At 30.5% G+C, this 17,549-nt stretch overlaps 1 protein-coding gene across 1 annotated transcript in view; it reads right to left on the minus strand.

Annotated features, from left to right (window-relative positions):
* The window catches only part of Not1 (CCR4-NOT transcription complex subunit 1), a gene marked incomplete at its 5' end in the record, with an annotated part of 130,106 nt that overhangs the window by 98,225 nt on the left and 14,332 nt on the right, over nucleotides 1–17,549 (minus strand). The window contains 4 exon segments of the mRNA XM_085825142.1: nucleotides 2,348–2,452; nucleotides 2,652–2,792; nucleotides 6,348–6,503; nucleotides 6,592–6,732. Coding sequence (XP_085681268.1) covers nucleotides 2,348–2,452; nucleotides 2,652–2,792; nucleotides 6,348–6,503; nucleotides 6,592–6,732 — 543 coding nt within the window.

Genomic DNA, 17,549 nt, shown 5'->3' on the forward strand with positions numbered 1-17,549 from the left:
ATCAAGCAGTTAAACAATTCTCATCTCAACACACTAAAAGGCACACTCTTGTTTTAGGAGATTATAAAAATTCTGTTGTCATTCCCTTCTTTCCATCAATTAGCTATAAAGTTGCACATATTTTGCAGAAATTTAACTTTCGGGTTGTTTATTCTCCCATCAATAAAATTCCGAGTTCCATACTCAAGGACCCCATTCCGGATATGAATTCCTGGGGTATTTATAGGATTCCTTGCCAGTGTGGTTTAATTTACATTGGCCAAACTAAGAGAGCCTTAAAATTTCGCGTCAAGGAACATGAGGCATATGTTAGGAAAAAGGAAACACAGAAGTCTTCTGTTGCGCAACATTGTTGGTCCGAAAATCACACTTTCAATTTTTCTGCTGCCAAAATTATTCAAAAAACATCTTCCATTGGAGAACTTGATTTTCTAGAGGCATTTCACATTCATAAAAATCTTTCTGTTCTATTTAACGATCTTAATTCCAATCCAAATTTGCCTTCGGCCTTTAAAGAAATTATGTTTTAGTTCTGGTTTCACCAACAGATGGCATCACTTGCTTATTCTTGTCCAGGCTTTCTTATCTTATCTAATCATTTTTCCCCTATCTTGTTCATTTGCGGTTTTGCAGCTGAGGATGGTGGTTTGGTAAAACCATCGAAACTAGTCCTGTGAAAATTTTGTAAATATAATGCTGATTTTTGTTGTTTGTCTTGTGAAATATTTATTACACATTACTCAGGAGGAAAATTTCATATAATTCTCCATAAAAATTTATTTGAAATTTAAGGTTAAAAATAGCTGTGGCAATTCACTGTAACAAAAATCCATAAACCACATTTGCCGTTATTATCACTCAAAAAAAAAAAAAAAAAAAAGATGCCAAGTTTCAAAATGCGAAAATATGTGAACTCGTGTACATCTTAGACAATTTTGAATAAAAAACTAATTTTTTGCAGGTATGTTTAGAACTACACCTACTAAGATGATGGTAAAAATTTTAAAGGTTATAATTTAAATTTTTTAAAAAAAATTTATAAAAATTATTTAAAAATAGAAATTTGAAAAATTAAACACAAAAAATAGGTGAATTTTATTTGAAAGGAACCTAAATTTCGAAATGTGAAAGGAAAAAAAAATATAAAAAGTTTAATAAAAAAATAGGTATTAGTAAATATATGCCAAATTCAATAAACACTGAGGAGCTAAAATTTTGAGAGCTAATTTTTTTAAAACTACTCGTACAATTTTTACAAAACTTGGCAGTCTGGTATAATTTGAGTCGTAGAATCAAAATATGTAAAAAAATTGGTATGTTATTTTAGAAAAAGATCAATTTGGTGTCAAAATACCTATGTTAGAATAGTGTTATATATAAATCTAATATATATCCTAAGTCACGCTTTTGAGACATGAAAAATGCAATTTCAATTTTGTAAGTCGGCCCAGTAGAATGAGAGATATAGAAGTGTCCCCCCTCTTTATTTTTTGTGGAGTGTACATAAAAAGTACACAATTTCAAGAATGCAACAAAATATATCAAATATATTAAATAATGAATCTGTTTGTATGAATGCGCGTTCCCTACACTGTAGAATAATGATGATACCTACAATCACTCAATTTTGAACATGCTTAGTCTTCCACCCAGACATGCGCATCTCAAAGCCTGAATTTTGAATTTTTTTTACTTATTACGCATTTTACGCAAATTTAAAGAACTTTTAAATAGAAACACAATGATTTAAAAGCTTTGTGTTGCCAATTCTGCAAAGTGTGTAAGATATGTTTCAAATCTAAGCAAAAAAACTCAGTGATATAAAGAAGTGCGTCAGCAAAGTGTAAGATGTTTAACTTTTTTTTTTTTCAACTTTGTTCTGTTATTAACGAATTGAAGCATTTAAAAGCAATAAATGCAGATTCACTTCATTTATTATTAATTACTTAGATGGATCTGGGATATTATATTAGATAAATTCAGTAAAATTATATTATTTTTCTTTTTTCAGGTGGCTGGCCATGCAAGTGGCTAACATTTGAAATAAAAAAGTCCACTTTACGCCATAAACAGTACATTTGATGCCTTTAATTTCTGTTTTCAAGATTTAAATCTGAAATAAACGTCAAATAAGTGCACTTATTTTAAGAATAACTTATAAATGAATAAATTTATAATGTAAAATAAATGCATTTATATAATTAATAATATTGCTTCATAACCATGCACCTTTGTACATACTAATTTTTTCCTTCACCATGCAGTTTATAATTAATAAACAATCATTTTTATAGATTGCAGAAAAATTTAACTGCTAATTAATTTTAAACACACAAAACTTAATTACCTTTAAGCGTATCTGCTCAGGCATTCTCTCAGCTTGGTAAGTTAATGCTTGAGGATCACAGTATCTTCGACCTTCACTTCTTGCATGCTTTCTGATTTCATATTCCTACAGAATACATTTAGAATGAAGGCAACATTAAAAATGAATTCAACATGATTCTTGATAAAACTATGGAAAAATATTAATTACCAATTTAATATTTACCATTGTTATTACTGCTCTCAATGTTATATTACCACTGTTCGATTCTGAATGAAATTATCAATTTAATGAATGAATATTTTATGCTCAAGATGCAACTTACTGAACTTAAACGCTTGTCAATTTCTGGAAGGGCTTTCTCCACTGCAGTCTTTTGAATAAAGCAGCATGCAAGCTCCAAATTATCCCGTGCTACAATATCAGCTGCTTGGTCAATCAATTCCTTTTGTTGGGGTGTGGCATTCTATCAAAAACAACAAATATGAAACACAACACACAAACCATAAATATATCAATTTAAATAGAATAAATTACAGTTGGAAGAACACTTCTGTAAAAGCATGATCAGAATCATTCAAACTTTCAGTATCAAAATTCTTCCTAGCAGGTGATGATATGGCAAAATTCATAAGCAGCTAACACTAGGCATTCTCCAAAGAACCTATTTCTAGTTATTGAACAGATTGCTAATATGAGGCTCATCTCAAGTATAATCCGGCTTTAAAGAACACTGGCCTCCAGGCAGCCAACATCCCTTTGAAAATCCTCCATGAAAACATTTCTCTCCTTGTAAAAGCAGATATTAAAGTATGCTTTGCTTTAAAATAACAAAATATTCAATTTTATTCTTTTAATTACAAAAGCCAGAACTTTATTTCAGATTTTCTGCATAACATACAGTGAATAATAAAATAAACATTTTAGTAACTATGTCAGCAGTCTGAAGTTAGTGTTTGCGCTTATCAAATGTATATACAAATTCTTAAAGCCATACTTTTTGGTGACTTTAATAATAATAATAATAATAATAATAATAATAATAAAAAAAAAAAAAAAAAAAGAAGTCCATTTCCTCAGCATCAGGTGTTGCCACTTTAGTTTGGTATAAATAGGTCTTGTGCAACCATGAATTTTCATACTAGTCTTTTTATGCTACTGCGATAGATTCTATGACTTAGCATTTGCTAAGAAATGAAAAAGCAGGTAACTTGTTTTTTCAAGAAAGAGATATTCTTCATAAAGAAATAGTGTTCAAATAACCACCTTATGAAACTAAATTATGATTTGAAGTAACAATGCTATGTGGCCTTTGCTCCTGTAGAGGGGAAAAAAGGTACCTGAACAAAAACATGGATTATGCATTTCTCTCGTTAATATTGATTCATTTATTTATGGTATCGCGGGTAGTCTAAGCACACTTCAAATGACTTAAATAATTACCTAAGAGAGAGATATATGCCAATTCCTTGTACCTCATCCTAATGTTAAAAATTAATGGACAGTACAAAATTGTGGAAATTGACGACTGCTTATTTACAAAAATTTAAAAAGAACATACCATGTTTTCCCCTTACAATGGTTTTTTTTTTTGTTTTGGATTTTCACATGAAATTACAGAATATCGCTGATTCTGAGCATCCCTTTGTCCCCCCTTCACATCTTTGGCCTTTTATTGGGCCTTTTATTGGGCCAAAGATGTGAAGAAATAAGTAAGTCAAAATGGCACCAGAAATGCAAGATACAGATTTAAAGGAGAAATATCAATGTCTGTATAAATTAATATGAAAAGTCTAAAGACAGTGAAGCTTTGCCAGAAAAATGTGGTTACAGGGCAAGTCTACTTAACAATGAGGTAAATGGCTACTTCACTAAATTGACGAGATATCACGAAGCTGGGGAGATGGTTTTGGTGGCTAATTTTTCATCAAATTTAGCGAGATATTGCCAAAATTTGTCAAAATCTCTGTGCCATTCTGATTAAATAGTTATAATTGATCCCTATATGTAACTGTGACCATATTTGGTTCTTATATGTAACTTTAATCATACGTGCCTTCCAATAACTTTGAGAAATAGACGGTAAGATTTCTCGGGATTTTCGGCAGCTGAGTGAAACAATATAAGATCAGAGAGAGCACCAGTTCTCAGTTTAGAGTAGCCTTAAGAATACAGAGAGATCTCCAAGCAAGCTTTGCATTGCATTGTATTTAATATTACCAGCAATTTAAAGTGATATTCTATTGAATGTGCTCTGCCATACTGAGAAGAGCTGTATGAATGCTTTTGTGGAATGTTCCAGAAATGCAGCACGTTTCTTTTGGGAAAATACATTTTATCAAGCCATCACGCGTTCTGTGTGCATTCAATCCATTATGAGCTTGTACACATGCAACAATAAAATGCATTTTAAATCTTAATTGCAGTTTGAAATGAACATGCAGACTCAAGGCAATGGTTTGAAATTTCCTGACATCTTGCAAATCTTTTGTATCCCAAAATTCATTTATCGTAAAAATACACGAAATGTGCAGTTTTCATATCACTATAACAACTTCTGCTTAATTGTGAAAAAGTTGCATTTGCAAAAATATTGATTGTTGTTTGCACGATAGTGGTAACACATACTTAACTACAAAACTCTCCCATTCCAATTAAGAATTATTTTATGCACATTAAAATACAGTGAAATCAAGTGCTAGGCTAACAATAATAAAATAAACTAGATGAAACTAAGTGCTATTATTTATACATATTTAGAACAGTGATCTATAATTATCATATTCAGTGCCTTAATATTTCATCTAAGTACAAGTGATTTGATTAAAATTTTCATTTTTCAAAAAGGATTTGTGAGTGAAAAGAAAACATGTGAATATACACTCACTTTTTGTAGTGCATTAAAAGGCTGAGTGTACTAATATAAATTAGTTTTTTTCAAACAAATTATGGAAAAACTCTTAAGCTGTAATTTCCTTTTAAGCAATCAAATATATTTTAATAATATGAGTAAAATAATTTAATATTGAAATACATCCAGAAACTAATTATAATTTTTAAATAAATTACATAAATGTTATTAAGTATTAAAATTACAGTTAAAAAAAGTAAAATAGATTTACTACTTTTTTCCTTTCTTATCAACTTTATTTTTCACATACACTTAAACCAACAGATTAAAGAAAAGTCCAAACAAATAACAGAACGAAACTCGCAGATTTCATTCAGAGAACAATAAATGCACGGCTTGTTAAATAATAGTGCTTACAAAACCCTTAATTCAAGGATTTTAAGGTACAAAATATTTATTACTGACTAATTATTATTATGTAGTGACATTTTCTGCCATAATTATAAATTCTAAAACATTTTTTTTTCAGCTGAGATACTTTTTCAAAAAAATCAAACACTGATTTTAAAGAAGGTGTAGAGGAAACCACGTTAGACTACAGTTACACACACACACACACACACACACACACACACAAAAAAAAAAAAAAAAAAAAAAAAAATTTCCTCTACACCATATACAACAAAATGGGATTGGAAAGAAATTACTAGAAACTATCTCCATCAGATATTGCAGATGCTTTTTCATCTGCGAAAGAACTATTTGGATATAAATGCATTGAGCAAAATGGTTACTTCTTACTGCAAATTTCATAATTCAGCTTATTTATTTTTTGAAAAGTGCAAATAAAAGTTAATTAAATCTGCATCCTCCAATCTCTGAATAACATTTATATCAGATTCTAAATTAATAAGCTCTATTTATGGAACGTGCACGAGACAATTTTTAATGACAATAAAAACAATATAAACTCAGACTTCATATAATTAATATCTTAACTTGTACCCTAATTTGCAGCGAATACATTACTGAAATGTGTTCACGGGCTGCATAAAATTGCTTCAGGAGCCATCAATTTGCTTAGAGAAGATGTACAGATTTTACTTAAAACATGTTAGAAATAGCTGTATAAGAATAAAATACTTTTGGAAGGAATCCTTCCCAACTTACTCTTAAAGTAGACAAGAAATTATTTCTCAAATTTGTATGTATAGACATAAACAGAGGGTCACGACAAGTGATCATAACCATTCCTGCTGTTAAACTACGAATCATATGATGAGCAGAAATTCTCATTCGTGATTCTTCAGGGTCTAGAGCAAAATCCTACAAGAAAGGAAAATTCATTACTTTTCATAATATTTAAAAAAAAAAGAATTTATATACAGAAACAAATCAAATGAAATTAAAATACCTTTTTAATTATTTGTTCACAGCTTGTTAAAGAAATTTTAATGGATCTATCAACAACTGGAGCCATCCATTCCTGAACAGCTCTTTCTACAGCAAGTCTAACACATTGCTTTAATGCTGCATGGGCTTGAAATAAAGGCAACTGGAAAACAGAGAATCGTAAGCAAACAATGTAAACAAAAATAATTTTTTAAAATGGAATTGCAAAGTGGAATATATTTAACAGTTACTTCATAAGAAAAATCCTTTTGTCATACAGTGGAACCTCGAGATACGAGTTTAATTTGTTCCAGCATTGAGCTCATATAGCGAATTTCTCGCATCTAGAAAAAAACTTCCCCATTGAAAATAATAGAAATTCAGTTAATCCGTTCCCCACCCCCAAAAAATTTCATTGCCATCTTCTCTTCAGTCGACGTACCTGGTGTTTTTCGGAAAAAGTCCAAATACAGATTCTTAGCCTTAGCACAAATTATAGCTTACGACACCGAAGCGCCTTTTAACCTGTTTCTCGTTAATGTACACTAACAACAGCTTCTTAACATCTTCTAGGAGTTTAGACGTTGCTTGGATGTAATGGTAACTCCATTGGCCACATTAAGTTTATTAATTTCTTCCTTCTTCTTCAGAATTGTGTAGATAATTATTCTTCTTTAGAACTGTGTATATAATTATTAAGTCTTCACCAATTCCGTCATTCTTACACCATACTTTTGTTTATCTATGATTTATTTCTTAATTTCAACGACCATGGCTTCCTCCTTTTTCTTTTCAGCACTATCTGAGGCAACAAGCTTCTTGGGAGGCATCATAAAATAATTATTTCCCCATTAAAAGTAAAAAACTATTAACTTACAAGCATACAAACACGTAGATCAAAGAAAACTGAGTGATCTGACGAGGGAATTACCCGAGCCGGATTAGGAAACTCGTCATGCATACGAAGTCCGGCTCATTGTTTGAATCAATGCTCATATTTAGAGACTAATTTTTTGCTCACGCTTTCCTCGTATCTCGGATTCCTCGCATATAGAGGTGCTCGTATATAGTTTCCACTGTAATTTCATTAAAAAAACATGCATGTTAATATAGATTTACCACAATATTTTTTGCTCATAGAGAGACAATTTTTGCAGCAATACTCAATTTAAAGAATAAAACTTTATAGGATAAGTAACTATCTGAAAAATCTAAATAAAGAAGTTGTTCAAAAAACAAGAGTTACAAGAAATTTTTAATGACACAATTGAAAATGCCTTATTAAGAAGTTATTCACATTTATCACTGTGAACTTAAAATCTTAAAAGGGCAGTTCATATTTTACTTATTACAGAATTTTTAAAAAAATGGATAATCCTATTTTAATTCATTGGTTAAGACACTTTCTTTTTTGAATTTTAGAAATTAATTTAAACTACAAAATAATTGCAAATGAAGACTCCTGATTTGAACTCTAAATGCGCAATAATGATGTGATCAGTGCAAGTTACACTTTTACAATTAATAATCAAAAGAAACTATGTAATAAATTAAATAAAAATATCTGGATCTCGAAGGCATTATGCTATTATAAATTCTGGGAAAAAAATCTGCATTACAGAATACAGCAACTAAATTCATTAGGCCATATGCTATAATTTTGGAAAAACATATTTAGGCAACGATAAAAGTACTTAAGCTCTAGATGCAAAATATTTAGATTTGGCAACAGCGAGTTTAAAAGAGTGGATATTTAAATTTCCAAATTACTGTTTTATACCCAAGCTCGCACTTCTTTTACTTCTTGCATATTCAGCACTTAAAAAATTTTACGAAATAACTAGGACAAAATGATAAATTGGGATGTAGGGGTCACTTCAACAAACTGGCACTGTCACGGTCAAAATGGGACTTCTGGAAGCCTATGCGAATATAAATTACACATGTAATTATGCAAAATACTTTTTACAGTCAAAAGCCGTTAATTCGGAATGATCTATAATCTGTACATCAAAACTAAAAACTTTCTGCGCATGCGGCGCGTTGACACATGCGCAGAGGCGTTCACACGTGCGCGTAAGACCTTTTACGACTGCGCATATGAGTGTGCGCAAGTGCAGAATACATTTTAGCGTGCGCATTTTATGTATAATGGACGTATAAGCTAAAATTATCTAATTATCTATTTCAGTTAATGTTGATGATTGCGTTGTTCCTTAATTTTCGAATTGCATCTGGCTTATTATTTTTTGCAGACTGTAAGAGCAATTTTATAAAGGTAAGCTTAAACTTTCGATTATATCAAATAGAATTTCCGATATATATTTGTTAATATGTAAACGATCTAAAGCGAAAGTATGTTTTGAAATCCGAAATCTGTTTATCAATTTCACGCTGCTCGGCGGCGGGCGCGTAATGAATTGGAAGTTGATTTGTCAGCACTATCCTTATCTTCATGTTTTTATTTGGCTTATAATTCCTTACCAAATGTAGTATTTCATCTCGATATGCTCCGTCTTTGATATGATTTAAAACAAGTTCCTCGTCATTATAATTCGCTTCCGATAGCGAAGAAACGTGACAGAGGTTATTGAAAACAAAAAAATTTCGATTGACAAATTAGTCGGTGTTCTTGACACAGCAATTATAGGACTTGAACGGCGGAACCTTGTAACTGAACAAGAAATTATGTCTGTTTAATAGAATTAAAGAGAAAGTATTATCACATGAAACGAAGCAAAACTTAAACAACTTACATTGAAAGAAATGTTTAATAAAGTAAACAAATAAATATTAAGCTTTTTCTTTTTGCAAATTTTGATACCCTTTAGATCATAATTGTTCTTTATTTCATAAATTACGGTTTCATATTTTTAATTTTAGAATTTCTGCATGCCATCTTACGAGATTTAAACTGATGATCTATAATCCGGAAAAATCGATAATCCGGAATCGCCGAAGTCCCGATGAGTCCGGATTAACGACTTTTGACTGTATTATGAATTTTTCACACATACTTTAATCATTTAATGCTAATTAGTAAAAATTTCATCCCTGCTTTTAATTTTATATTCCATTACACCACAGACAAAAAATTGTATGCCATTTTCTTGTGAACATGTTTCTGCTTGAGATAAATCCAGGTACTTGCCAAACCTAGTTAGCATTAACCACTGCATAGTGCACATATATATATATACATAGAGAGAGAGATTATATATATATATATATAATAATAATTTATTTCCTAAACAGTATTGATTAATTGATTATATTATCTCCCAAGTTTAATTAAAGTAGAATTATTTTAAAAATGTGCATCCATACTGGTAAGTTATATTTTGAAAGATGTTTTGAAGTAATTTGAAAGCAAAATGTTAATATATATATAAAGGTTTATGGATGGTAAATATTTAAAAGCTTACTAATTCTAAGGTTTAATCGGGAAGTTAAATTCAATACATCAGTTGATTTATATATATGTGAATGCTTTAATTTTCAGAATCAGCTGTGTTTCAAAAAGTAATAATTACGTGCCACTCAGATGCTCAAGAACATAAAAATTAAATCTTCCTAATACCAAGACAATTCTTCAACTTGGAAATGCATGAATGAATTCCCTAAAATGCTGAAACTAGGGATACTTTTCAAGCAATTAAGGTTTGGAGCACAGCATAGTTCAAATAATTTCCAGAGACATTACGCACAGTTCATAAATGAATTTTTGTGTAATGCTTGAAAACATTCCACTAGTTGCATCATTTTTTTACTAATTAAAACAACATGAAAGTAAGTACTTATATGTTTATTTTTATATTAAATTAGTTAAGTTCCACTGCTGTTTTTAAGGATATATTTTTCTCATCGTTAGCTGAGCAAAGTTAATGAAACTAATTTTGAAGTTTCAACCTCAATATCAGGAATATTGTTGATGTTTGTGTGCAGGCTTATTTTCACACTCAAATAAACAGCATACAGAAGCCACCTCTTCAAAAGAAACAATACAAAATCAAATCATTTGTAACAGGAACATACATTCAAGTTATTAGCACATTCAAATTTATAAATCAATCCCTTGTGCATAATGCGTATCCTAAAACTATGAAACATTAAATTTTACACACATCTCCATTTTATTCTTGCATCTAGTAGTGATACTAGATGCAAGTTAAAAGCAATTATCTTAACTATCCCCCATTTTCTCTACAGAAGAAAGTATGCTAAATTTTTTATTTAGATCTTCTAATCATGTTTGAGAGTACACCACCACACTGTTCATTTTATATTCTGTTATTATGTAACACTTTTATTAAATACAGCTGAGATTTTATTTCAATATGTGAGAAAAAGGATTCTTTCCCCTCCATTTAAATTTTATGCATTTAGATAGATAAGCTACTGTATTTTCCAGCATATAACACGCATTTATATTTTAAAGTTTTTTTTTTAAATGTTTATTTGCCATATCACCAGGGCTGTGGAGTCAGAATAAGAGTCGGGCAGATTTGAAGGTAAAAGGAGTCAGAGCTGGAATCGCTAAAAACAAGTCAACTCAGACTCCAACTCCAGTTTTCGTCGGACAGTTTGAATTTGAAAAGAAATTAAAGTGAATTGGGGGAAAAAAAAAAAAAAAATGACAAACTGAGTTACTTTTATTTATGGACTAAATACATTATTAATAAGTTATTTTATTGACATATTAATAAATAAATATAAGGGAGGAGGATGGATGTGATATTTGCCATTAGTGATTAAACTAATTCATTTAGTTACTTTTACAAGTTACAAATTTAGTTATAAATCTCACTGGTAAATTTAGGTAAGCAGCAAGAACTTCCAAAATTGATGCCATTAGGAAGGGAGCAGGAAATGGAGCAATTATTGATCAAGCAACACGATGAGGAAGTACATATTTGATAATATAGAGGCTGTTAGAATTAAGAACTTTTTTAGAAGATTTAGATAACCCTAATGTTTCACTAACAGAAAGGCTGTGGGATGATCTTTTAGAATTGGAAACTCTTCTTTCTGCAGCATATATCCACAAAAAAGCTACTATCTGAAGAATTACCAGGAGGAGAAAATGGAAGAATGTGATGTTTGTTCTTCCTGAAATGGAAGGTTAATTGCAGAAGGAATCATTTCTTCAATGAAGAAAAAGAAACTAGTTTGCTAGACAATGAGATCTTGCTGGATTCAATATATATAGATCCAGAACACCGAATTTTGTTAGATGACGAACAAATTAAGAAGGCAAAGAAAGCCATCTATGAATTTTCAATAAGAATGCAATTATCTTCAGAACAATTGGAATATCCAAATCAGGAAAATCAAACTGCAGACATTGCAACTGAGTCTCTATCATCCTCTTTCAGTGATGAATTAGATTTTGAGAAATACTTTTGGATAATATTGAAAAGGCTAAGGCAAAGCGAATGAAAATAAAGAACAAAGAGCCTATTGATATGAAAATGAAAAAATACAAACTAGATTTCTACACAGCCTTTGGAGAAATTGAGATATATGATTGCACTTGCAAGACACATGTTTTAGAGCTTATAAAAATCTATCCCAAAATGTTAAAAGAAGTAGCCCTAACAGTAACAGTTCTTCCTCCTACTCAAGTCAGTGTGAAAAGGCTCTTTTCAGCTCTGAACTGTATCAAATCGGATCTATAGTTCTCCAACAAGGAGGATCTTGCCAAAACTATGCTGTATCTTAGAAATAACTAATGCTAGTTTTTCCATTTCATAACTAATATAAATAAATTGCTATGTCATCAATTTTTTCCAGTAGCATCTATTACTTCTTTTATATTACAAAAATAAGCAGTAACCCATGTATATACGTTTAAGCATATATATATGAAGGAGGTGGTAATTTTCCCTACCTACTCCACAGCCCTGTATATAACGCGCACCAAATTATTTACAAAGAAACCGAAAACAGGATTCGTACACACTTTTGCACACTGAAATTAAGTACTTTTAAGAACCATTAATGAAAAAATTAAGGTCCTATAAGCAAATGGGAACAGAACAAATTCAATTAAAAATATTATCTATGCTGAACTTCACTTTTGTAATATCATCCTAAAAATAATAGATCCATACGTAGGATGCATTATTATTAACATAATTATTAATAAGTTTGAGAATATAATAAACTTTATGAAATTTATCATGTAACATTAAATATTTTACACTCATAATAATTGAACATATTTGAAAGAAGATAAGTGACATTTTATTTAGGTTTTACTAACAGCTTTATGTTGATTTTTTTCTTAATGTCTCATTTTGTCACTTACATGCTCAGTCTAGAGGTTTAGTAAATAGTAAGTAGATTTTATGTCAAGCGGCATAGGTTAAAGTGAGAAGTAAAATCACAATCAGCATGATTCAAAACGAAAGACTGGCTGTTGTCACCGCTCCTGCTAATCAGAACAAACCTGAAAAACCTGAGGTAAGCATGATTCACAAGTTTTGAAAGTTAACTGGGATCTGTCTGACACAGTTAGTGTCGTAGTTTCTTGCAGAGTTCCAGAGGTTGCAACTCAGTTAATATAGTTCAAAGTCCTATTAAACCACTAAAGCACCAGAGGTGACAACTTGTTTTGCATTATTTTAAATCTCCTTAGATGCGAAGAATGGGTTTACATGAATTTTTACATTTTTGTGTTTTATCTTGTGACCACAAAAAGGCTTAATGAAAGGCAATAACTTGCTTTAAAATGCAGAGATAATTTTTAAAGGTAACCAGTTAGTTATAAGTAATTAAATTAGGTAACCTCAGTCATTATGGATTTACATGGGCAGTCAATTTTAGTTATTTTTTAACAATATTTGTTAAAAAAGCCCTACTAAATCACAATCGATTAAAATTTCACAGTTTAAAATATATGTAATTTATGGTATATTATATGTATACCATAAATGTATTTATTATATGTATTTAACATTAAAATCTACAAAATATTTCTATTTTGTAGTAACAACACTCCACAAAATATTTATGCGCCTTTTTAATTTGAAGCCTTCTCAGATATTTTGGCTAATTTATGTTCATTTCCCTTCTCTTTATATATCTTTTCTAACAGTTAGAACTTTGTCTCAATACGAAGACAATGTTCTCACTAGTTTCTACGTGTTTTAATCTCCTAACCTGTCAACCTCTCCAAAATGTACAATTTTCTCAAACTATTTCTAGCATTATCTATAATTCTCATTATTGATGCTTTAACTGTTCTAGGTTAAAATTCAGACAGACTTCATTTCTGGTATTTTCTACTTTTTAAGTGAAATTGTAATTACTCCTAGAGTCCCACATAAGACTAGATTTGATATTTTATTTTATTGCTTAATTATCTATCATTAATCTAAATTGATTTATTCAGCTTTTATATATTTCATAGCATTTTCATTTTAATTATTTTAATCATTTATTTTATTCATCTTTTACGAAGGCTTCCTACAGGGTTCTGGCACTTCTAATTTTAGACATTAAGCCCTGAAAACAACCACATTCTCTCCAAAGAGACATCCACATACATTTGATCACAGAGTGTCTATTAAAAGAAATCTAATATAAAACAGCATTCCTAAAATATTAATACTTTCACACAAATAAATAAGAAAAGCATTTATTTCCAATTTTATTTATAAAACTTATGAAAATTTATTCCAGCCACAGAAAAAGTCTTGCATCTAAATTATTGAAACTTTTTTCTATAGAAAATCAGACTTGAACAGGGAAAACTAAAGTTATAAAACTTTTGATGGCATTTGAAATTCAAAAGAAAGTTCTAAAATCCTTTCCTAAACACAATACAAAAGAAATTGATATCACATAATTAGGTCTGATTTATAAAAAGTATTTGCTATACAATTTTCTCTCCCTTTTTTTATATTTAGCAGAATTATTAAAACACTGAGTTTTTAAAAATAATGCAGTTTAATTTATAATTAAATTGATAAAAACCTAGAATTAGACTTGTTTACCTCCACACTAAAATGCTGCTATTTTTCAAATACTACCTAAGAATACACATTTCATGCTAAACTTTTAATAAATGAGACATTACGAATCATTAAGAAGCTTAGTATTCAGTGAAAGACTGCTTAGAAATAAATAGTATACATATAGTTTATAAATATGGATGAAGAATAAACCAAAAAAAGTTTTTAATAACAAAGGCTTGGAATTTCATAAATCATGCTACTTTTGTACATTTCTGGTGCGTAATTGTTAAAGCAGCCACCACATTTAGTTTGCAATACTGGCAAACTAAGTTAAAATCATAATCAGCATGATTCATAACAAAAAACTGGATGTTGTCACCACTGCTGCTTGCCTAGACCTCCTGATTAGAACAAATCGGAAAGGCCTGATGCGGGCACGGTTGGCAAGTTTTGAAAGTTAGTTGGTCTTTGTGTGACGCAGTTAGTACGATAGCTTCTTGTAGAGATCAAGGATTGTAAACCAGTTAATATACTTTAAGGTTCAACTAATTTTCAACAATTTTTTATGTCTTATTACTTGCTCAATCCAGAGGTTTAGTAAATAGCAATTAGATTTTTATGTCAAGCATCATAGTTTAAAATGAGAAATAAAATCATAATCAGAATGATTTATAACAAAAGACTGGCTGATAATGATTTATACCAAAAGAGTGGCACCGCTGCTTCTTACCTAGAGAGAGAACTGCTGATCAGAACAAAACTGAGAGGCCTGATGTGGGCACGGTTAGCTAGTTTTGAAAGTTAGTTGGGCTCTGTCTGTCGTGGTTAGTGTTGTAGCTCCGTGTAGAATTCCAGGGATTGTAATCAAGTTAATATACTTTAAGGTTCCAATAAGCTACTAAAGCCCCAGAGGTGACACTAAGTTGCTCTGTATTATTTTAGGTCTCACTAGATACTAAGAATACATTTTACATGAATTTTTACATTTTTGTGTTTAAACCTTGTGCCACGCTAAGGAATAATGAAAGGTAATAACTTACTTCATTATGCAGAGATAATTTTTAAGAGTAAGCAGTTAGTTATAAATTAAATTAGGTAGTTAGAAAACCTTAGTCAGTATGGATTTACATGATTACTATTAAATTTTACTTATTTTTTAACAATATTGTTAAAAGTCCCTATTAAAATCACAATTTAATAAAATTTCACACTTTAACCTTTTGTAGATGGATGGCCAATATATCGGCAGTTGTATTCCCTGTTTGAATGGACGGGGTTGTCCACTTTAATGGCCATGTCTTTTTCCCCCATTTTACAGGCTGAAAAGTGGGGTGAAATGTCAAATTTGACGTCCCTGGGTTTTCAACCACTTATCTCTTTCAGAGATCTCCCTTTTGCCACATAGATGCACCCCTCTGAGAATCCATTAAACTACACAAGAATCTTTGTTGCAAATAGTAGGTGATTTCTTAAAGGGGGAAAGCATTCGGTTCAAGATTTCCCGTCTTTTGGTAGCTTTTACTGCTACCAAAGCCCCGGCCTCAAAAGGTTAAAATACATGCAATTTATGTCATTGATTCTTAAACGATGTTAGGATAATTATAGATTAAAAACTCATTGATTCTTAAACGATATTAGGATAATTATACACTCAAAAAATATTTATGCATCTTTTTAATTTGAAGCCTTCCCAGACATTTTCGCTTAATTTATATCAATTTTCTTCTCTTTAAACATCTTTCCTAATAATTAAAAATCTGTTTGAATACATAAACCAATGTTCTAACTAGTTTCTGTGTGCTTTATCTCCTAACTTATCAACCTCTCCACAATGTACCTATGAGGGTTTACTTGATCTGGTAAAAGTTAAATAGTCCCAACCCCCCACCCGATAGACATGAAGCAAATTATCACTATGTCTGAAAGTAACTACAATATCAGACAAAGAACTTAGAACACTAAGGCAAGTTCTGATGCTAACAAAGTCAATTACAGCTCAAGGTGACATAATTAAACAAGAACAGTCAAATTCATACTGAAAACATGGACTAGTGGTCAAAGATTATACAATTTAATTTAAATTTAACCTGGCTCAGTAACTATCACATGACGAAACAGAAATGGGAAGTTATAGTAAAGGCTGAAATCATAAATAATTGGGTAATTGACATAATAATAACTGCCCATATCTTTGAAGAATGATTTTCTTTATGTATTCAGTTTCTTTAACGTGTTTCCTTTTAATTTTAGAATTTTTGGATTTAATTAAGGATCTCTGTTATTCTAAAAAACACTAAATGAATTTAGAATGTACAGAAAAAGTGGCTAATTTTATTTCTTTAGTAATATGAACATTCAGAAGAAATATGAAATATATATGGTAATGGCTGGTTACAGAGCTGGTGTGGCAGAATTTTTAGAATTTAGTGACACACAGAACAACATAATCTAGAAATGGCAAAACTTTTAGAATTTAGAGCAGTCATTGGAAGCAGAATTTAGATGGGCACTAGGCAGCAGAATTTAGGATACACAGAGATTGCATCAGGTGGGAAAATGCATAGCACCAGCTCTGTGTGCGATACATTTAGACATATTAGATGAATCTTTTAAATTGTAAGTTTTCAATTTCTTTATTAATAAAAAAATCTCTTTCTATAATGGCTGCCCAAGTGATAAGATTAGAAGCATTTTTGATATTTTCCATGCTTTTGTCTAGTGTAAAGTAGAGAAAATAGAGGGAAGATAAACATGTTAAGAAAAAAAGATTCTAGTATCAGGAGTAAAACATTCAAATATTATGTTTCCCTTGTTCTTCCAGACATTCTCCAAATAGTAAGAAATTCATCGCAAACTTTCTGCAAAATGCATCCATTACATGTTGATACCATGGAAACATTTTTCATTTGGTCACATATTTCTCGAATCATCTAGAATCGTGGGTCTATTAATCTTGCTTTCAAATCTTTCTAAACTTTCCAAGCTGCAATGTCTAAAATACTAAAGAAAAATTACCCCT

Source organism: Stegodyphus dumicola, chromosome 10 (genome assembly GCF_044657685.1).
Source record: "Stegodyphus dumicola isolate Sdum_Otavi_A_Nest chromosome 10, ASM4465768v1".
In the NCBI taxonomy this organism is placed as follows: domain Eukaryota; kingdom Metazoa; phylum Arthropoda; class Arachnida; order Araneae; family Eresidae; genus Stegodyphus; species Stegodyphus dumicola.